This window comes from Piliocolobus tephrosceles, chromosome 7 (assembly GCF_002776525.5).
Source record: "Piliocolobus tephrosceles isolate RC106 chromosome 7, ASM277652v3, whole genome shotgun sequence".
NCBI lineage: Eukaryota > Metazoa > Chordata > Mammalia > Primates > Cercopithecidae > Piliocolobus > Piliocolobus tephrosceles.
The window spans coordinates 87,312,060-87,336,273 of NC_045440.1; the positions used below are offsets into that span (position 1 = coordinate 87,312,060).

The 24,214-nt window shown below is 39.3% G+C and overlaps 1 protein-coding gene and 2 pseudogenes across 1 annotated transcript in view; 1 reads left to right on the forward strand and 2 right to left on the reverse strand.

Annotated features, from left to right (window-relative positions):
* RMDN1 (regulator of microtubule dynamics 1) overlaps positions 1-24,214 on the reverse strand; it is a 35,624-nt gene that overhangs the window by 8,328 nt on the left and 3,082 nt on the right. The window contains exons 3-5 of the mRNA XM_023222840.3: positions 7,860-7,947; positions 5,814-5,973; positions 4,218-4,307 (exon numbers count right to left, since the gene is read on the reverse strand). Coding sequence (XP_023078608.1) covers positions 4,218-4,307; positions 5,814-5,973; positions 7,860-7,947 — 338 coding nt within the window. The remainder of the gene's footprint in view (positions 1-4,217; positions 4,308-5,813; positions 5,974-7,859; positions 7,948-24,214) is intronic.
* LOC111549680 lies at positions 873-3,879 on the reverse strand (annotated as a pseudogene).
* LOC111549659 lies at positions 22,085-23,548 on the forward strand (annotated as a pseudogene).

Here is a 24,214-nt window from a genome sequence, read left to right on the forward strand (position 1 = left end):
CAAACTGTAGATGGATACTGAATAAAAGTCATTATTTCCCAAAGAAGAACTAAAAATGCATTTTAGTTTTTTAGAAAAATCTAGTTTTAGACAGTCTCTTCTATGTAGATTGTAGAAAGTCTTTTCTATTTTTAGAAAGTCTCTTCTTGTATGCAGATTTTGTTCAGCTTCCCCATCTGTACTTACCAAACGAAAAATAAACAGTTTATAGAATAATTATGTGCAATGTAAAATATGTTGAATCTCCCTAATTTCTATTTACTATGTGAATTAGTGTGAAGCATAAACTACAGAATACCTTTAAAGAAACTGTTCCTCCTTTTATCCATTATTTTGTTGAAAACCACTAAAGAAATCTTACAGATTAATGTTGATCATATTAAAAGGACTGTTTTTGAAAAAATTAAGATTTCCTAGTTTATGCTTTTCTATAAACCCACATTTTTGCTTTCGGTTTAGTAATGTGTGAGGTACACATTTTCAAATATTTGTCATGGTTAAGAGCATGGTCTCTGAAGCCAGACTGACAGGATTCCAGTCACAGCTTAATGACCCTGAACTGGCTGCAATATCTACATTGTTACCACGACTGAGTTTTTTCTCTTTTATAGAAAAGTCATATACTTACTTAACTCATAAGGTTGTGGTAAAAAATAGAAATATTTTAACATGTTTATATGCAAGTTATGCTCTAAGCAACCTTTCCCAATTGGAATTCCACTAAAAATTAAGCCCTTCAAAAAACTGTGTAAGTAACTATTTTTTCCATTTCCTAAGAATGATACAGAGATACTGTAGTCCCATTCTAGATGCATAGGAAGGAAGTTAATTCATCACAATGGATGCCTGGGGGGATCAGGGTTTAATTTTCCTTTTTTTTTTTTTTTTTGCCTTTGCCAAAATAAGGTTTTATTTTGAAAGTTATTTGAAAAACACTGAGGAAAGAAGGAGAAGACCTAAGACCCAATGGATATAAGTTTCCAAATTTGTATTCTTGCCAGTCCCACCAATGGTCTGTCAAGCCCAGAAGGTGCTGATTTCTTTGGTAATTCCTATTTTTAGCTTCCTGGAGAAGAGAGCTTTTCCCACAAGCCATCTTCTTCTTTTTTTTTTTTTTTTTTTTTTTGTAGAGTAGGGCTTTATTTCCAGGAAACTGTGTGTTAGTTGGAGCAGTATTTTTTTTCAAAACTATCAAGGTAGATCTAATATGTTCAACAAAGTGGGACGGCTCAGCCAGACACGAAGTGGAAAGATTCTCTAGTATGTGCTTGTCATCCTGCTGCAAGCAGAAATCCACATGTGGAAATGGCGTCCAGGAGTACAGTCCTATACGAAGTTGTTGTGTCTTTGCATTGTAAATGCGAATCTTTGGTCCTGCTAAAACTCATGCGGCGTGCAGCTACTCCTCCAGACCTTGATCTTGAAAGGAGGCTCATGTAGGCCGGGCACAGTGGCTTACGCCTGTAATCCCAGCACTTTGGGAGGCTGAGACAGGCAGATCACTTGAGGTCAGGAGTTTGAGAACCAGCCTGGCCAACATGGTGAAACCCTGTCTCTACTAAAAATACAAAAATTAGCTGGGCGTCGCAGCGGGCGCCTGTAATCCCAGCTACTCGGGAGGCTGAGGCAGGAGAATCACTTGAACTCTGGAAGTGAAGGCTGCAGTAATCCGAGATCACACCACTGCACTCCAGCCTGGCCAACAGAGAAGACTCTATCTCAAACAAAAAAAAAAAAGGAGGCTCTGTAAATCTCTGCAGTCTCAAGTTGACAGCAATGCCATGTATTATTAGAAGGTGGTATTCATTTTCTTTCCAGTCATTTAATTCCGTCACACATAATCATAATACCACTAAGTGAATGTCATCTTCTTTCCTGTCAGATTCACTAAGAAGTTAATGAGTGAGTTTTTGTGACAACTGCCTCCCACATCACTGAAGCCTCCCACGAGGTATACTTCCAGCCTTCCACATTGAGCGTGGTTGGAAAGGGATTTTATGGAGTTCATGATCAAGGGGACCTCAGCTTTGGTGTCAGTTCCATCACAATGTGTCAAGCAGGTGGTCCCGTTACCTGTGTGCCACATGACCACAATGTGACAAGTAGTGGCATTATCAGAACCCAGAATGGAGATGGAGCCATCCTTTGGGGAGGTCACTGCGAGCTCTCTTTGCTGAACATACAGAAGGCCCTAGGGTCCCACTTGTTGAACAGACTGACCTCTGAGACGTCTGGCTCTTTCCTCCAGAAGCAGGTGGGCTCGGACGAGGTCCCTGGCGAACTGCAGCAGCCATACTCGCCGCCCCTCAACAAGCAGTGGCATTGTGGAGGCAGCCGCCCAGGCCAGGGTTTAATTTTCTTACGGGAAGGGTTGACAGGGGTACTTTCAAGCAAACTCTTTCATAATCAATCTTTCCTGCCATTGGTCTTTCAAAAAGAATCCAAAGATGGTAATTCCTTGCCACTTTGGATATATAATGGAATTTGAAATGTAAGTAGTATAAATGATCCTTTTAATATGTAAATACTAAATACTGCCATTTAAAATATATTTAAACATGAACATTTGAAAGCTTATATAAAACACTGTTTTTTATAATCTATAACCTTCACTGTTTTGTTAAAAAAAGAGAAAAGTGTAGATTTGTATTTTTTCTACAGTTCTTCATTATTCACTTTGGAAGTTACGTCATGTATTTCTACATCCTGAGACCCAGAGAAATTAAGTGATCTATCTAATGCCACTGAGAAAATTACTGTATTTCCCTGAATCTAAAATATCAAAAATGACACCATTAGTTTATGTGCCACTAAGAAAGAAAATATCACTGCCAACTACAATGTAAGGTTCCAGTGATTACATCATGTAATCTCATTTCAAGGATTTTAAACTGTGAAACAGGTAAATTGTTACATTATAAAATGTCAGTTATTAGGTATATATTACTATCCATACCTGAACAAGAAAAGCTAGGTCTCTTGACTCCCAGTCATTCTTTTTCACTAGTTGTTACACAAACTAAGAATTGACATTAAACCATAAAATTCTGAAAAACTATTTAAATAGCAAATTCAGCACTATTCCTATGTATGTTTCCATCACTTTTCCTTCCTATAATCTCAAAAGAGCAATAAATATGCTGGTTTTTTGTGGTAGTTTTTTTTTTTTTTTTTTTTTTTTGAGACAATGAAGTTCATACACGTTAAGAAATATACAGACTCCTATGCAATTCTTAGCACCTAACAGCTAACTATAAATTAACTTTAGGGGAAAATATTTTTAATAAAACACACATAGAATACACACAGACATATCAATCTCAAATAGAATTATTACTACAAAGAGTGGTGTGTCAATTGTGTTAAAGACTGTTACATGGCCCACACTTTCCATATTCAGGAACTTGTGTCACTGGTCCCCTCCCACAGAAACTGGGCTTGCCCTTGTGACTTGTTTAGATTAATAGGATATTACCAAGTATGATGCAAGCAGAGGCTTGCTAAAAGTTTGCACACTGGATCTTTTCCCATGGAACACTCATTCTTGGAAGCCAACAACCATGCTATAATGAAGGCTGAGCTAGACAACTAAGTGATTAAAAAAAAAAACAAGTGAGGAGAAACTCTCATAGGTGATAGGCCATCTTGGACACTGTAGCCTCAGCTGAGGGCCCAGGTGATTGCGGCTGTCTAAATGACCTCAGCTATACCAAGCGATGTGGAAGTGCCACTGAGCTCAGTTAACCCACAGAATTGCAAGAAATAACAAACTTGGCTGGGCGCAGTGGCTCACACCTGTAATACCAGCACTTTGAAAGGCCAAGGCAGGTCGATCAGCTGAGGTCAGGAGTTCGAGACCAGCCTGGCCAAAATGGTGAAACCCTGCCTCTACTAAAAACATAAAAATTAGCTAGATGTGGTAGTGTCTGCCTGTAATCCCAGCTACTCAGGAGGCTGAGGCAGGAGAATTGCTTGAACCCAGGAGGTGGAGGTTGTAGTGAGTCGAGATAGTGCCACTGCACTCCAGCCTGGATGACAACAGCAAAACTACGTCTCAAAAAAAAAAGAAAAGAAAAGAAATAACAAACTGTCATGGCTCTACTCCACTGTTATCATAGGATAGGTGGTTTGAAATACAGCAATAGATAATGAAAACAAAAACCTGTTCAGAAAAATTTGACTTTTAAAATTCATGAATTTGAATAATTCATCAGTACCTCAAAATGCTCCTTGATAATATACGCATTTGCAATTTTAGCCTTGATGCCTTCATAATCTCCAACATCACTAAGGCAGATTGCATACCACTGAAAATTAAAAAAAGTGTAAGAACAATAACATTCTTAATATTCCATTCAATACAAGGTAAAACTGTATAATATTTATTCTTCAAGTCATTCTCATCCAACAAAAAGTCATTGAGCATAAAAACTATTAAATGTAATGGAATACATAAAGAAAAGTGGACATGGCCCTCTAGAAACTCAGGAATAGGGTTGGGCACAATGGTTCACGCCTGTAACAGTACTTTGGGAGGCTGAGGTGAGTGGATCATCTGAGGTCGGGAGTTTGAAACCCTGGCCAACATGGTGAAACTGCATCTCTACTAAAAATACAAAAATTAGCTGGGCATGGTAGCATGCACCTGTAATCCCAGCTACTTGGGAGGCTGAGGCAGAAGAATTACTTGAACCCGGGAGACGGAGGCTGCAGTGAGCCAAGATCACACCACTATACTCCAGCCTGGGCAACAGAGAGAGACTATGTCTAAAAAACAAAACAAAACAAAACAAAACAACCTCAGGGATAGGACATGTTTATAGAGAACTATAATACAAGGTAGAAAGTGGTGAATTTTCCAAGAAAGTTACCAACACAACGAGATAATAGTTCATGTTTATGGTCTGAGTATCAGTTTAGAAGAATATGTAATTGAATGTTTTATTTTCTCATTCTCTTTTCTAGGAGTTCCATCTCCTCCCATATTGCATTGTTATAGTAAGAACAGCCACAATGTCAACTGTGACCTTATCTCCACAGCCACAGTTGGACAGCAGACCCAAACTGAAACAACCTGAGTTTCTTTCCCAAGAAATGAATCTAAAATGGCCATGCTTCAAAAACCCAGGCGCTGTGGAAAGTCACAAGACTTAGGATAAGGAGAAAAAAAATGTCTGCAATGAAAAAGATTTTCCGGTAACAGCAGAGTAGAGAAACAATTAATGAAGCCTCGGAGCAATCAAGCCAATTTTTCCCAAGGTCCAACTTTACCCTGCCTTTGGGTTCTATGAAGTCCAACAATCCAGAAGGCTAACGATGACCTCGTCTCCCTGTACAATTTACTGAAAAACGTCGTTGTGAACCAACAAGAAATCCTGAGTTACATGTGAAAGTCATTCTAGGTCTCAGCTGTCTAGCTGTTATATTCCTACCTCTAAATAAAACAGAAATATAACATGAGGAAAATTAGAAAATATCTGTGAAGCGCTTCACTACTAAGAATATAGATATAGGTAATTCATGAAATTACTAAACTTCTGCTTAAAAATAAGCATTCACAAAAGTAATTTATCAAATACACATGAAGTTAGACCAAATGTTTATGAAAACAAAGACTTCTTTTTGAAAAACATAAAAATAACTATCTTCCCTACTTCTTTAAAATAGAGAAATTATCCTTAAGATATAAGATTGAATAAAAATAAAAAAACTTAAAATAGAGAAATTGTTCTTCCAATGTAAATTAGGGATAATAGAAAAATATAGAAAATGTACCTCTCAGTACATGGTAATAGCTTAGTTAAGCAACTCACCTTATGCGCTGCAAAATGTGATTCATTTTTCTCTAGTGCTCTTTTTGCATACTCTAGGGCTTCATACACCAATAGCTTTTTTTCCTCTTCTGAGGTTCTGCTAAGCTGAGCAACATCACGTGATGCCCGTGCCAAACGCCACAGTAACTCTGCATCTTCACTAATTTGAAATAAAATATAAAACAACCATTTTAGCTCACATTTAAAAATTGTTAAGGGTTACATTACTAATGAATACATTATGGTCTTTCAGCTTAGGAAGCTAGCAACATGGTATCAAAGCCATTATTAATAATGCTAAATTTGTTATTTTCGTTAATACAAAACCTTTATTTGCTAAAATTTCCTATAAAAATGTCTAATATTCATAAATATTAACTTACCTCTAGTATCTAAAACACTGACTTCTTTCAAAAATATCTTTGTATTAAAATTCTCTAAACATCTGCCCTACAAAACTCAACATATTAAATTGAGGCTTGGCCTCACTAGCACTGTGTTTCAAATAGCTCACTCAGTAGTTCATACAGTATCATAAAATACGTAAATTTTATAGACAGGGTCATGTTCTAAAAATACAAAACTGCTGAATCCCTAGTCTCAAATGTAGCACCTGACACACAATAGTTTTTGACAATTATTTGCTAATGAATGAATGGTTGAATATAATGTAATCTCAAAATATAATCCTATGTTTGAATACTATGCCATGATGCATGGGTTACTTCAAGTAAGAGCATTGGATTCTTTGAAGAACTGCCATTTCCATATAGTGATATAAGAAATGGTTAATAAATTATTAACCATCACAACTGACAGAAATAATTGTAAAAATTAAATTCCAGCCAGACACAGTGGCTCACACCTGTAATCCCAGCACTTTGGGAAGCCGAGGCAGGCAGATCACCTGAGGTCGGGAGTTCAAAACCAGCGTGACCAACATGGAGAAACCCCATCTCCACTAAAAATACAAAATTAGCCGGTCATGGTGGTGCATGCCTGTAATCCCAGCTACTTGGGAGGCTGAGGCAGGAGAATCGCTTGAACCTGGGAGGTAGAGGTTGCAGTGAGCCAAGATTGCGCCATTGCACTCCACCTTGGACAACAAGATCGAAACTCCGTCTCAAAAAAATAAAATAAATTCCTTTTTATTAAATGTTTGCCTTTAATCCTCACTTTATATTTTTTTAACAAAAAATAAAAATTTGAAACTAAAGGTTCCTTTAGTTAAGATAGTTATTATTCAATGAATATGGAGTAACTACCTTACAGCTTATTTTTCAAGCTATCAATGACATGACAATAAAATGACAAACCAGCACTGTGAATTACTGAGGGGAGAATGGAGAAGAAAAGATCAATCCTGTAGGTATCTAGGAAAGTAAATTTGGTGGGTCCTGGGGAGAAAACTGGTTTTGAAAATCTCAAAAAGGTAGATGAAAAGGACTCAATATTTTTAGTTTAGGAGATGAGTAAATTAGTTATCTAGAAATGCTATTTAGCCATATGATTTACTTTATAGGGTTGAGTCTTTCTCTCACTCCACACTCCTCCCAAAAATGAGTACACATGATATTCTACACTAAACCTACAATCTAATACTAAAAATAGAAAAAGGGGGTATTTTTGATTTCTCTGACTATCCTTCTAAAGTAATACGCGGTTACCATTCAATGGTGGCATGCAACACCCTAAATCTCAGTGAATTCATTTAATCTATACCAATAAATAATTACTTTAAAAGGAATGAGAAATATACAATATGGCTAGAACGGATAAACATATACTCAGTAACTATGCTGTACAATCTAAAGCAAAATGGAAAAATCAACATTCCACTAGAGTAAGTAGTAACACCTTTTCAAATCAATGAGATACATGCAGCATTTAACGTAAGAAACAAATAGTATATTATAAATTAAGAAATATTTTGAAATAAAAACCACAACAATCAATTTTTAAAACCTCAAGCACTAAGGGTCATTTTAATTGTTAAATAAAAATTTTAAGGAAACCACAAGCCTAGGCCTATCCTACATTGCTTACCTTTCTTTGTATTGGGTTAGCAACTGATAAAGTTTTTCTGTTTCTCCGCTTTCATACAGGTAGTCTGCTTGTTCAAGTATTTCTTCAACTTCAAAGATTATAAAGGAAAAAAGACACAATAAAATATGTCTTCCCAAGTCAGATGACAATAATTCAAAGAAACATAAACACTTTTATATATAAGCAAATGAAATTAGATACAGAAATGAACTATAGTGAAAGAGCAGAAATTATGAAGAACCTAGATGGAAACAAAGTAGCAATAAGCATAATGCTATCATAAAAAATGATTTATTGAAATCATGGGAAATAAAAAATTAGAAAACTTATTCTGGTACTGACTAAATATGAAACACTAACAATAAATATAACAGTAACGATAGCTGATGAGCTAAAAAAAGATTCCAAAAACTCTCATAATATTTTAAGAAAGTTTACTTATCTGTGTTGGGTGAGATTCAAAGCTGTCCTGGGCTCCATGTGGCCTATGGGCCGCAGGTTGGACAAGCTTGCTCTACACAGTCTTTGTTGTTGCTGCTGTCAAGTACCATCCATTGTAGAAAATAAAAGTCATCTACTTGCAGCACTGAATGTTAGTAATGTGCATGAACCAAACTACACTGTTTTAATAGATTCTCTTTATACACAGATGTTCAAAGAGAGCTGTCATCAGAAATTTAGACGAAGCTAACTACACACTGAACCTGGAACTTACTGACACTATGCTCTGACCGACTCTTAAAACTAATTTATATATGACTACAAAATACATAAACATTATTGACAGTGTAGTGCCCTAAGAAAACTGTCTACTTAATGAAAAAACAGTCTGAATTTCAGGAAATTCCAATTATTACTCAGAAACATGTACATTTAATTTTGTCTTCTATAAGGGTACTGTACTACTTAGTCCTAAGCCAACATTCCAATGTGTATACACTTGGTATACTTCAATCAATCATGGTATACTTGCAGTTAAAAGGGTTTCTTGGCCTGGCGCAGTGGCTCACACCTGTAATCCTAGCACTTTGGGAGGGTGAGGTGGGAGGACCACCAGGTCAGGAGTTTGAGACCAGCCTGGCCAACATGGTGAAACTCCGTCTCTACTAAAAATATAAAAATTAGCTGGGCGTGATGGCATGCGCCTGTAATCCCAGCTACTTGGGAGGCTGAGGCAGAAGATTCACTTGAACCCAGGAAGAAGAGGTTGCAGTGGGCCAAGATCGCACCACTGCACTCCAGCCTGGGCAATAGAGTGAGACTCTGTCTCCAAAAAAAAAAAAAAAAAAAAAGGGTGGGGGGTGAGTTCTTAAGTTTTTAAAAAATTAGCAAACAGAAAAAAACCATGAAACTTGTGATGCAATCATGTATTTTTTAACATCATAATGTAATAATTACACTAGTTAAGAAATTAAATGACAATAGCAGGAAAAAACCATAAAATTAAATAAAGATTTTTTTTTCAGTAATCCCACTTCATTCTGATTAGGTGTTATAAAGTTTAATAATATTCATATGGCTGGTTAATTTTTAAAATTTTGCTTCCATTCTATTCTATATTTTTATCTAATAAATGGCTGAATCACAAAGTTTGTGTTTTAACAATCCAAAGGATAAGTAGTAGTCTTTATTCTTTAGTTGATATTTACAGTAGGTAGAATAATGGCCCCCAAAGATGCCCCAATCTTAATCCCTGGAATCTGTTTGAATGTTTGGTTACACAGCAACAGTGAAATGTACATAGAATTAAGGTTGCTAATCAGCTAATCTTAATAGGAAATTATCCTGGATTATCCAGGTAGGCCCAATATAATTATAGGAGTCCTTAAAAGTGAGAGAGGAAGGCAAAAGTCAGAGAAGGAGTGTCAATGGAAACGAGGTCAGAATGATGGTTTGATGGTGGTTCTGAACATGGAGGAAGGCGCCTTCAGCCAAATAATGTAGAAAGCCTGCAGAAGCTGAAAAAAGCAAAGGAAGAGAATATTCCCTAGGGTCTCTGGAATGCAGCTCTCCCAATGCTGATTTTAGCCAGTCAGAACCATTTTTGGCTTCTGTACTGTAAGATACAGAACTACAGAACCCTAAGATAATAAATTTGTGTTGTTTAAGTCACTGAGCTTGTCACAGCAGTGAAAGAAAATTAATATTAAATTAAATATATTGATCTGGCATATCTGAATGTGTATATAGTATGTATAAGTAAAAAAGTTACTTTTAAATCTATTCATTGATTATTCTCTGACTTACTGAAAAGACTGATTACTGTCCTTAACATGATCTAGGTATTCTAAATCACATTACTCATGCGATTAAAAATGTAGAAATCGTCAGCCAGGCATGGCAGCTCACGCCTATAATCCCAACACTTTGGGAGGCTGAGGCAGAAGGATCACTTGAGCCCAGGAGTTCGAGACCAGCTTGGGAAAGATGGCAAGATGCCAAGATGCCATTTCTTTAAAAAAAAAAAAGGAGAAATTTAGTGAATAATCTTTTTTGTGTGCATCCTTTTATAATCTCTCAAATCACTTAGCTCCAAATTCTTAATTACATAGTAAAATACTGTAAGCTATAATGGTTTTAAATATATATATTTATTTATTTATTTATTTGAGACAGAGTCTCACTCTGTCACTAGGCTGGAGTGCAGTGGCGCCATCTCAGCTCACTGCAACCTCTGTCTCCAAAGTTCAAGCGATTCTCCTGCCTCAGCCTCCTAAGTAGCTGGGACTACAGGTGTGTGCCACCAGTCCCAGCTAATTTTTTGTAGTTTTAGTAGAGACAGGGTTTCACCATGTTGGCCAGGATGGTCTTGATTTCTTGACCTCGTGATCTGCCCACCTTGGCCTTCCAAAGTGCTGGGATTACAGGCGTGAGCCACCACGCCCAGCCTATAAATTTACATATTTAAATATATATACATGTGTATATATATAGTTCTAAAAAGGATTTTTCTAAAATCATACACTGTACAAGTTATAAGAAAAAAGTACACTTCCTATGGTACTATAGACTGACGTAGGCACTCAGGTGGGAGCTTGTAGACAACTCCACATATCTGGAAATCAGTTGTTTTCTTTTTTTTTTTTTTTGGAGACGAAGTCTCGCTCTGTCGCCCAGGCTGGAGTGCAGTGGCCGGATCTCAGCTCACTGCTAGCTCCGCCTCCCGGGTTTACGCCATTCTCCTGCCTCAGCCTCCTGAGTAGCTGGGACAACAGGCACCCGCCACCGCGCCCGGCTAGTTTTTTGTATTTTTTAGTAGAGACGGGGTTTCACCATGTTAGCCAGGATGGTCTCGATCTCCCGACCTCGTGATCCGCCCGTCTCGGCCTCCCAAAGTGCCAGGATTACAGGCTTGAGCCACCACGCCCGGCCAAATCTGTTGTTTTCTAACTTAATATTTTATACTTTCTTGAAAATATTTAAAACTAAGTTATGTTACTAACATAGAGACCATATTCTATAAAACAGACTAAACTTTTAAAGTAAATTATTTTCAACTTAATAAGCAAGTATTCTAAGATGAAATGAGATGTTAATTCACCTAAAACTGTAGAGTGAAATCTTAAATTTAACCTAAAATAGATATGTGCTAGATCATAATAATTAGAATTTTTTAAAGAAATGCCAATGATGTGACCTCCTACATATATGTTAGTAAACTTTGATTTTCTACTTTTCCAGCTGACTGTACTCTAGCCATGTGAGCAGTGTCAGGACAAGAATACTCCTCTGGCAAGATAAAGAGCTATATTCCTGAGATTTCTCTACATAAGACTTAAGTAGTAGAAAATCTGAGTATCTAGATTCAAGCCTCTAAGTAGCAATAACATCATCAAAGTTTAAGGCAATTCTTTCATACCAATAATACTGTATCTCAGCAGTACCAGAAACAGTGCAACCAAAAATGCACTGAAATACAACAAATAACTACATACAAAGGAACACTGATCTCAGTTCTGTAGGTTCATCAATAAAGAGAAATTTTGAAACTATATATGAAAACACAAGTGAAGTGATATATAAAGAACCTTTAATGACTGTGACGAAAAAAGAAAAGAAATTTTAAAAAACACACAAAAACAAACTAAAAAATAAAAGAGAACCTTTAAGTTGGGCACCTGTAATTATCTTTTAAGCATTTTACACGAGCTTTCATATGCACAAAGAGTACTATGAATGTATTAGCATACCTTTCTTCAAGGGGCTTTAAATTTGGTCTTAATGAGGCCAGGCATGGTGGCTCACAATTATAATCCTAGCTAGCACTTTGGGAGGCCAAGGCGGGTGGATCACCTGAGGTCAGGAGTTCAGGACCATCTTGGCCCACATGGTGAAACCCCATCTCTACTAAAAATACAAAATTTAGCCAGTCATAGTGGCGGGTGCCTGTGATCCCAGCTACTTGGGACGTTGAGGCAGGGAAATTGCTGGAACCCAGAAAGCAGAAGTTGCAGTGAGCTGATACTGCACCAATGCACTCCAGCCTGGGGGGACAGAGCAAGACTCCGCCTCAATAATAATAATACTACTAATAATAATAACAATAATAATAATAATAATAAAAGAGATAATGAAACGTTCCTATAGGAGTGCTTCAGTTCCTGATAACAAGTGGATATCTGGTACCACCTTGTGATAAATACAGATATAACCATTTTAAAAGTCAGTCCTATAATCCCATCCAACTAAAATGTCAATGATATTTATGCCCTTAAACTTCAACTCATTTCCAAAAAACTCCCACTTAGGAATATAACTTAGTTCCAGAAAATGGAGGAAGTAAAAGCTTTTAAATTTGCTTTAAATAAGCATAAAGCAGATCAAAAGAGAATTAAGCAGAAATTTTGAAGCATGGAATTATTTAAAGATCAATTCCTTAAAAAAAAAAAAAAAAAAAGCGGCTGGGCGCGGTGGCTCAAGCCTGTAATCCCAGCACTTTGGGAGGCCGAGACGGGCGGATCACGAGGTCAGGAGATCGACACCATCCTGGCTAACCCGGTGAAACCCCGGCTCTACTAAAAAATACAAAAAACTAGCCGGGCGAGGTGGCTGGCGCCTGTAGTCCCAGCTACTCGGGAGGCTGAGGCAGAAGAATGGCGTAAACCCGGGAGGCGGAGCTTGCAGTGAGCTGAGATCCGGCCACTGCACTCCAGCCTGGGCGACAGAGCGAGACTCCGTCTCAAAAAAAAAAAAAAGAAAAGAAAAGAAAAGAAAGCTATTGCATTATGGAAAACAACAGGGAGGTTCCTAAAAAACTAAAAATGGAACTAGTATATGATCCAGCAATCCCACTTCTGGATGTATATCCAAAGGAACTGAAATGAGTATGTCAAAGAGATATTTGTACTGCCACATTCACTAAGGCATTAGTCACTATAGCCACGCCTTAGGAAACAACCTAAGTGCCCGTTAATAGATGAATGGATTAAACACAAAAAGTAGCATACATACACAAATGGAGTATTATTTAGCTTTAAAAGAGAAGAAAATTCTGTCATTCTGTCATTTGTAAGAATGTAGATGAACATTATATTAAGTGGGGGACATTATGTTAAGTGAAATAAGCCAGGTACAGAGAGAAAAATGTAGGTTGAACATCTCTAATCTGAAAATCCAGAATTTGAAATGTTTCAAAATCCAAAACTTTGTGAGAGCCAACAGGATGCCACAAGTAGAAAATTCCACGCCTGACACTTTTACTTTTTGATGGTTCAATGTACACAAACTCTGTTTCATGCACAGTTATTTAAAATCTTGTATAAAATTACCTTCAGGTTATGTGCGTAAGATACAAATGCAACACAAATAAATTCTATGTTTAGACTTGGGTCCCATTCCTAAAACATCTCACTAGGTATATGCAAATATTCCAAAATCCAAAAAAATCCAAAATCGGAAACACTTCTAGTGCCAAGCAGTTTGGACAAGGGATACTCAACCTACACTATATGATCTCACTTACGTGTGGAATCTAAAAAAGTCAAACTCACATAGGTAGAGAGTAGAATGGCAGTTACCAGAGGCCGGGGTTGAGTGGCATGAGGGAATGGGGCGATGTTGGTCAAATGGTACAAAGTTTCAGTTAGACAGGAGGAATAAGGTTTAGAGATCTGCTGCACAGCATGGTAACCATAGTTATTAATAATGTATTACATATTTAGAAATTGCTAATGCAATAGACTACAGAACTCCATAGCTTAGCTCACTTGAGAGGTAGAAAAGAGAATGCTGGAAAGTGGCATAAGAGCTTGTTGAGGCTGGGTGCGGTCGCTCATGCCTGTAATTCCAGTATTTTGGGAGGCCAGGGTGGGTAGATTACTTGAGGCAAGGAATTCAAGACTAGCCTGGCCATCATGGTGAAAACCCGTCTCTACCAAAAACACAAAAATTAGCTGGGCATGGTGACACGTGCCTATAGTCCCAGCTACTAGGGAGGCTGAGGCAGAAGGATTGTCTGAGTCCAGGAGGTTGAGGGTGCAATGAGCTGTGATCATGCCACTGCACTTCAGCTTGGGTGACAGAGCAAGACTCTGTCTCAAATAACAAAACAAAAGCTTGTTGAAGTGTGAAAGAACCCCGTGATCACTTTACTCCCTCACCCATCCTTATTGTGGCTAAAAAGGCCACATCCAGCTTGTGCAGGCCTCACAGAGGTCTAGGACCTTAAAATGTTATTTTTAACTTAACAAATATCAGCCAGGTGTGGTGGTTCATGCCTGTAATTCCAGACTTTGGGGTGGGCGGATCACTTGAGGTCAGGGGTTCAAGACCAGCCCGGCAAACATGGTAAAACCCCGTCTCTTCTAAAAATACAAAAATTAGCTGGGCATCGTGGCACATGCCTGTAATCCCACCTACCTGGGAGGCTGAGGTGGGAGGATCACTTCAACCCAGGAGGCAGTGGTTGCAGTAAGCTAAGATCACACCTCCACACTCTAGCCTCAGGGACACAGCGAGACTCTGTCTCAAAAAATAAAAATAAACATGTAGTAACTTTTTATATTCTCAAGACACTTTTGAAAAACTAGAAGAGCCAAGATGGCTGACTAGGCACAGCCAGGAAGACATTCTCCCACTGAGAGAGACCATCATCAAGTAGACTGGCACATGCTGAACAGATATTCAGAAAGAAGACGTTGAGAGTGGATACAGGGAGGATACAGACCCTGAATCTGAAAAAGGAGGAAGCTGGGAACCCTGCATGGGGTTGCCAAGCACCAAGACTCATTCCTGGAGCCTAGCAGCTCCTAGGGAAAGGGTAAGTGAAACTGGTTTGGAGTGGCCCACTCTAATCACAGACCTTTGAGATCCTAGCTGCAGGAGACCCTAAGACCCCTCCAAGACATTTGAAATGGCAGGGAGAACTACCTGGAGAGCTGCCAGAGACAGAACTCTAGTCTGTGTGGAGAACAGAGGGTTTAGCATGGGAATAGCAACAGTGCAGCATGGTCATAAGTATCCATTTCCCAAGGCTCACCATACTCCTCTAGGTCGCCTTAGCCTTTATTAGCAGCCAGACATGGAGACAGCAAAGCTGTCTTGTGCATGGATTGGGGCCTGTCTCATCTGAACATCCCCGTCTGCCAGTCTCTCCCAGAGTCCCTGCCTGGCCACACCCATATGCAGCACAGCCTCAGCTGTCCTGATGAAATACTTGCCAGTGGCCCCCACCTTCCCAAGGGAGGACTTTTGCAGATGGAGCCCCACAGGTGCACACTCACTCATAGCCTCTGTCCACTGCCTCACCAGCATGCACACATACAACATGCAAACTTAGGAAATGCAGAGAACCCCTACAAGATAGTATACAAAAGAACCATCCTCGAGACACATAGTCATCAGATTCTCCAAGGTCCACATGAAAGAAAAACTCTTAAAGACAGCTAGAGAGAAGAAGCAGGTCACCTACTATGGGAATCCAATCAGGTTAACAGTAGACTTTTTAGCAGAAGCCTTACAAGCCAGAAGAGACTAGGGGACTATATTCAACATCCTTAAAGAAAAAAAATTCCAATCAAGAATTTCATATCCAGCTAAACTAAGTTTTATAAACAAAAGAGAAATTAAATCCTTTTCAGACAAGCAAATGCTAAGGGAATTTCTTACCATCAGATCTGCCTTACAAGAGGTCCTTAAAGGAGTGCTAAACATGGAAATGAAAGACCAATACTTGCCACCACAAAAACACACTTAAGTTCATAGCTCACTGATACTGTAAAGCAACTATACAATCAAGTCCACATAACAACTAACCACATGATGACAGGATTAAGTTCTCACATATCAGTACTGACTTTGAATGTATACAGGCTAAATGCCCTACTTAAATGACACAGAATGGCAAGTTGGATAAAGATGCATAACCCAATTGTATGCTGTCTTCAAGAGACAGATCTCACATGCAATGATGCCCACAGACTCACGGAAAAGGAATGGAGAAACATCAATCATATGGAAAACAAAAAAGAGCAGGGGCTGCTATTCTTGTTTCAGAGAAAACAGATGTTAAATCATCAATGATAAAAAAGGACAAAGAAGAACATTACACAATGACAAAGAGTTCAATTAAACATGAAAACAACTACCCTAAACATATATATATAATTAGCATTGGAGCACACAGATTAATAAAACAAGTTCTTAAGAGACCTACAAAGAGACTTTGATAACCACATCTTAATACTGAGAGACTTCAACACTCCATTGACAGTGCTACACATATTATTAAGGCAGAAAACTAACAAAAATATTCAGGATCTAAAGTTGACACTTAATCAAATGGACGTTAACAGACATCTACAAAGTACCCTACCCAAGAACGACAGAATGTACATTCTTCTCACCTGCTCATGGCACATACTCTGAGATAGGACACATGCTTGGCCATAAGGCAATTCTGAACAAAATTTAAAAATAAAAACTGAAATCAAACCAAGCACTCTCTTGGACCACAGTTCAATAAAAATAGAAATTAATATCAAGATCTCTCAAAACCACACAATTATATGGAAATTAAACAATTTGCTCCTGCATGATTTCTGGGTAAACAAATGAAATTAAAGCAGAAATCAAAAACTTCTTTGAAATTAATGAAAACAAAGATTTACCATACCAGAATCTGTGAGACACAGCTAAAGCGGTGCTAAAAGGAAAGTTTATGGCATTAAACACCTCTATCAAGAAGTTAGAAAGATCTCAAATTGACAACCTAACATAATATCTAGAGTAAGCAGAGAAACAAGAGCAAACCAAATCCAAAGCTAGCGGAAGAAAATAACAAAATTAAGAGCTGAACTGAACAAAATTGAGATGTGAAAGCCATACAAAAAAAATCAACGAAACCAAAACTTGGCTCTTCAGAAGAATAAACAAAATTCATAGACTGCTAGCTGGATTAATCAAGAAACAAAGAGAGGCTGGGCATGGTGGCACATGCCTGTAATTCTAGCACTTTGGGAGGCCAAGGTGGGTGGATCACGAGGTCAGGAGTTCAAGACCAGCCTGACCAACATGGTGAAACCCCATCTCTACTAAAAATACAAAAATTAGCCAGGCATGGTGGCACACGCCTGTAATCCCGGCTACTCGGGAGGCCAAGGCAGGAGAACTGCTTGAACTCGGGAGGCAGAGGTTGCAGTGAGCTGAGATCATGCCACTGCACTCCAGCCTGAGCGACAGAACAAGACACTGTCTCAAAAAAAAGAAAAAGAAACAGAGAAGATCCAGATAAACATAATCAGAAATGACAACGGGAATATTAACAGCAATCCCAGAGAAATACAAAAACCAGGCCAGGTGCAGTGGCTCACGCCTGTAATCCCAGCACTTTGGAGGCTGAGGCAGGCAGATCACCTGAAGTCGGGAGTTTGAGACAGCATGACAACATGGAGAAACCCCGTCTCTAATGCAAATACAAAAAATTAGCCGGGCGTGGTGGCACATGCCTGTAATCCCAGCTACTCGGGAGGTTGAGGCAGGAGAGTCACTTGAACCCGGAGGTGGAGGCTGCAGTGAGCCGAGATCGCGCCGTTGTACTCCAGCCTGGGCAATAAGAGTGAAACTCCATCTCAAAACAAAAACAAAAACAAAAACCCTCAGAGACTATTGCAAACACCTCTATGCATACAAACTAGAAAACACAGAAGAAATGGATACATTCCTAGAAACATCCCAAGACTGAACTAGGAAGAAATTGAAATCCTTTTAACAGTCCAATAACAAGTTCCAAAATTGAATCAGTAGTAAAAAAACAAAAACAAAAACAAAAACCTACTGTCATGCGCGTCCGTGTGGAGAGACCACCAAACAGGCTTTATGTGAGCAACATGGCTGTTTATTTCACCTGGGTGCAGGCGGGCTGAGTCCGAAAAGAGAGTCAGCGAAGGGAGATAAGGGTGGGGCCGTTTTATAGGATTTGGGTAGGTAAAGGAAAATTACAGTCAAAGGAGGGTTGTTCTCTGGCGGGCAAGAGTGGGGGTCACAAGGTGCTCAGTGGGGGAGTTTTTGAGCCAAGATGAGCCAGGAAAAGGAATTTCACAAGATAATATCATCGCCTAAGGCAAGGACCGGTCATTTTCACTTCTTTTGTGGTGGAATGTCATCAGTTAAGGTGAGGCAGGGCATTTGCACTTCTTTTGTGATTCTTCAGTTACTTCAGGCCATCTGGGCATATACGTGCAAGTCACAGGGGATGCGATGGCTTGGCTTGGGCTCAGAGGCCTGACACCTACCAACCAGAAAAAGCCCTGGACTAGATGGAGTCATAGACAAATTCAACCTAATGCACAAATAAGGGCTGGTACCAATCCCGTTGAAACTATTCCAAAAAATTGGAGAAGGGACTCTTGCATACTCATTCCATTAGGCCAGCATCATTCTGATACCAAAACCTATCAGAGACACAACAGAAAAGGAAAACTTCAAGTCATTAACTCGGGTGAAGGCAGACGGGCTGGGCATGGTGGCTCATGTCTGTAATCCCAGCACTTTGGGAAGCTGAGGTGGACGGATTGCTTGAGCTCAGGAGTTTAAGACCACCCTGGGCAACACAGAGAAACCCCAACTTTACAAAAAAAATACAAAAAATTACCCAGACGTAGTGGTATGCACCTGTAGCCCCAGCCACTCAGGAGGTGGAGGTGGGAGGATCACTTGAGCCTGCCTGGGAGGTGGAGGTTGCAGTAAGCCAAGATTGCACCACTGCACTCCAGTATGGGTGACAGAGTGAGACCCCATCTTAATAAAAAGAGAAAGAAAAAAGAACATAGGCATAAAAATAGTTAAATTAGTATTTGCAAACTGAATCCAGCAACACATTGAAAAGATAATATACCACAATCAAGTAGGCTTTATTCTTGAGATGCAAGGTTGATTCAACATGCAGATCAATAAATGGGATTCATCACATAAACATAACTAAAAAGAAAAACCACATGATCATCTCAAAAGACACAGAAAAGGCTTTTGATAAAATTCAACGTCACTTTACGTTAAAAAACGTCAACAAACTAAGCACTGAAGGAACACACCTCAAAATAATAAGAGCCATCTATGACAAACCCACAGCCAACATCATACTGAATGTGCAAAAGCTAGAAGCATTCTCCTTGAAAAATGGAACAAGACAAGGATGCCCGCTCTTACCACTCCTTTTAAATATAATACTGGAAGTCCTAGCCAAAGCCATCAGGTAAGAGAAAGAAATGAAAGGCATCCAAACAGAAAGAAAGGAACTCAAACCATGTCTCCTTACAGATGATATGATTCTTTACCTAGAAAACTCCAAAAACAGTCTTTGCTCAAAGGCTCTTGGAACTGATAAACAGCTTCAGTAGACTTTTAGGTTACAAAATCAATGTATGAAAATCAGTACATTTCTATACACCAGTAACACCCAAGCTAAGAGCCAAATAAAAAATGCAACCCCATTCATAACAGCCACAAAAATAATAAAATACTTAGGAATACAGTTAGATCTTTTACCACAATGAAAAGGAAATCAGAGATGACACAAACAAATGGAAAAACATTCCATGCTCATGGGCAGGAAGAATCAATACTGATAAAATGGTCTTACTGCCCAAAGCAATTTACAGATTCCTATTTGTTATTCCTATCAAACTACCAACATCAACTTTCATAGAATACAAAAAACTATCCTAAAATTTGTATGGAACCAAAAAAGAGCCCAAATAGCCAACGCAAACCTAGACAAAAATAACAAAGCTGTAGGCATCACACTACCTGACTTCAAACTATACTACAAGGCTACAGTGACCCAAATGGCATGATACTGGTACAAAAACTGACACATAGCCCATGGAACAGGTTAGAGAACTCAGAAACAAAGCTGCACATCTACAACTATCTGATCTTCAATAAAGCTGACCATAACAAACAGACAACATGGTGAAACCTCGTCTCTACAGAAAATACAAAAATTAGGCAGGCATGGTGGCGTGCATCTGTAGTCTCAGCTACTCCTGAGGCTGAGGTGGGAGAATCTCATGGGCCCGGGGAAGTTGAGGCTGCAGTGAGTTGTGATCATGCCACTGTGGCCTAAGCATCAGAGTGAGACCCTGTCTCAAAATAAAAAAGTTCTAATATCCACTCTAACACTTTGACTTTCAAGTTTAACTCTGTGAGCTTTTCAAAAATCATTATAATGTGATAAGATAATAAGACTTGTCCTATTTTATAAGGCTGCTGTGAGAACTAAAGTCTAGGTTGCTTTAAAAAGATGAATTAAGTATTTGCCAAAATATATCATTCAGCCGGTAGCAAAACCAAGTCCTTCTTCATAAATACATTTAAAAAAAAAAAGAATAGTGCAGGGTTTCTCAATTATCTGCTTTTTTAAGAAGATAATCATAGATAAATGAAATCAATAGATAACTATCAACCTTTAGATCACATTCTCAAATTCTATCAGAAGTTTAATAAGACCATCTATTCAAAATCAAGTCTCTTGAGTCTCTGCTTCTTTCCCCAATCACCTTCTCCTTTTTAATTAAAAAGTGAGAATTGTAAAAAACAAAAAAGGATAACTCATTAATTATTTCATATGATATTGCTGTAATATACCAAAATTTTGGTTCACAATTGGTTCAACTAATTTTTTTAAACTGGCAAGTCTTTTTTTTTTTTTTTTTTTTTGAGACAGGGTCTTGCTCCATTGCCCAGGTTGGAGTGCAGTGGTGAGATCACGGTTTACTGCAGCCTTGACCTCCTGGATTCAAGTGATCCTCCTGCCTCAGCCTCCTGTGTAGCTGGGACAAGCACGCACCACACACCTAGCTAATTGTTTGAATTTTTGTAGAGATGGGGGTCTCACTTTGTTGCCTACACTGGTCTTAAACTCCTGGGCTCAAGTGATCCCCCTACCTCAGCCTCCCAAAGTGCTGGGATTACAGGCATGAGCTGCCACGCCCAGTCAAGTTTTAATATATGTTTACTTATCTATATTATGCCAATAAAAAATTTGATGGATTTTTTCTTTTTTTCACTTTCAACCTGTTACTTACCAAGCAGCATTCTGTTTGTAAATAAAAATCTATCTATCTCAAAGTACTTGGGCCTTTTGTTAACCATATCAAGAAGAATATAACACCCTGGGATTGGTTTCATTTTGTCATTATAAAGCAGGGATTAGCAAACTTTTCCTGTAAAGATCCAGAGAATAAAATATTTCAGGCTTTGTGAGCCATACACGGTCTCTGTAGCATGTTCTTTTTCTTCCCCCCAACTCTTCAAACTCAACCCTTTAAAAATGTAAAAGAATATTCTGAATTCTTAGGTAAAGGGCTCTACAAAAATATAAACTATTAAACTATTGTCCTGTTGCTGAGGACAATTTGAAGATTTTGTTGGCTGAAAAAGGTGTCTCTGCAATCCCACTCCTAGATCTTTTCTTTTTTTTAAATTTTATTATTATACTTTAAGTTCTAGGGTACATGTGCACAACGTGCAGGTTTGTTTCGTATGTATATATGAGCCATGAGCAACGTGTATACATAAGTATACACGTAGGCGTGCTGCATCCATTAACTCGTCCTTTACATTAGGTATATCTCCTAATACCATCCCTCCCCGCTCCCCCCATCCCACAACAGGCCCCAGTGTGTGGTGTTCCCCTTCCTGTGTCCAAGTGTTCTCACTGTTCAATTCCCACCTATGACACACACCTAGATCTTTCTTGAAGACTTGAAAAGAATTAGATTAGGGCCATGGGGACACAGAAGGTCACCCGAGCTCTGATCTTCCCCATCACAGTTGCTGCAATCGGCTCTTTCCAATTTGGCTATAACACTGGGGTCATCAATGCTCCTGAGATGATCATAAAGGAATTTATCAATAACACTTTGAGGGACCAGGCAAATACCCCTCTGAGACGTTGCTCATGTCCCTCTGGTCCTTGTCTGTGGCCATATTCTCCATTGTTGGTATGACTGGCTCCTTTTCCATTTGATTCTTTGTCAACCACTTTCACAGGTGCAATTCAATGCTTATCGTCAACCTTTCGATAAGTGGTGTCTCTGGTGGCTGCCTTATGGGATTGTGTAAAGTAGCTGAGTTGGTTGAAATGCTGATCCTGGGCTGCTTGGTTATTGGCCTCTTCTGCGGACTGTGCACAGGTTTTGTACCCATGTACATTGGAGAGATCTCACCTATTGCCCTGCAGGGTACCTTTGGCACTCTCAACCAGATGGACATCGTTGTTGGAATTCTGGTGGCCCAAATCGTTGGTATGGAATTCATCCTTGGGTCTGAAGAGCTATGGCTGGTGCTATTGGGCTTTCCCATCCTTCCTGCTATCCTACAAAGTACAGCCCTTCCATTTTGCCCTGAAAGTCCCAGGTTTTTGTTCATTAACAGAAAAGAGAATGCTAAGCAGATCCTCCAGCGATTGTGGAGCACCCAGGATGTATCCCAAGACATTCAGGAGATGCAAGATGAGAGTGCGAGGATGTCACAAGAAAAGCAAGTAACCGTGCTGGAGCTCTTTAGAGTATCCAGCTACCAAGACCCAATCATCATTTCAATTATGCTCCAGCTCTCTCGGCAGCTCTCTGGAATCAATGCTGTGTTCTATTACTCAACAGGAATCTTCAAGGATGCAGGTGTTCAAGAGACCATCTAGGTGTGTTTCATACTACCTTCACTGTAGTTTCCCTATTTCCGCTGGAAAGGGCAGGAAGAAGGACTCTGCATATGATAGGTCTTGGAGGGATGGCTTTTTGTTCCATGCTCATGACTGTTTGTTATTAAAGGATGAGTATAATGGGATGAGCTTTGTCTTTATCAGGGCTATCTTGGTCTTTGTGGCCTTTGAAATTGGACCAGGTCCCATTCCCTGGTTTATTGTGGCCAAACTCTTCAGCCAGGGCCCCCGCCCAGCTGCGATGGCAATGGTCAGCTGCTCCAACTGTACCTCCAACTTCCTAGTCGGATTGCTCTTCCCCTCTGCTGCTTACTGTTTAGGAGCCTATGTTTTTATCATCTTCATCGGCTTCCTCATCACCTTCTTGACCTTTACCTTCTTCCAAGTCCCTGAGACCCGTGGCAGGACTTTTGGGGATATCACATGGGCCTTTGAAGGGCAGGCACATGGTGCAAATAGATCTGGGAAGGACGGCATCATGGAGATCAACAGCACCCAGGCTGCTAAGGAGACCACCACCAATGTCTAAGTCATGCCTCCTTCCACATCCCTCCCAGCATGGGAAAGCCACCTCTCCCTGAACGAAGTAGACACGTCATCAGGATGAACCCAGGACTGCTTCTGAATGCTGCTACTGATTCCTTTCTTATCCCATGCATTCCATGCACAGCTCAAGGCTGGGGTTTGTTGGATTTTCAATGGTTTTTTAAATATTTTATTTCCTAGACATTCTCTTCTGCTTAAGAGCAACCACGTGAACCTACCTTCATTTCAGGAGGCATTGGCCGCTTGGCATATGACAACTCGGCCAGCTTTTCCTTCCTTGGGTTCTAATATTGCCGCACTAGGGGATATAGGAGAGGAAAAGTAAGGCGCAGTTCCCCCAACCTCAGACTTATCAGGAAGAAGATACACACATGAATGTGGAAGGCAGAGGGGCTTTATGTAAGAGTACCTTCCTCACTTCCATATAGCTCTACATGGCAAATTAACTTGAGTTTTATTTATTTTACCCTCTGGTTTAATTACATAATTTTTTTAGTTCTGGGATACAGGTGCAGAATGTGCAGGTTACATAGGTATACATGTCCCATGGTTGAAATGTTTATTTTTTTAAGTGTAATTTTGCCAAATAATAAAAACAGAAGGAAACTGAGATTAGAGGGAGGTATTTAAAGAGAGGTTACAGAGTAGA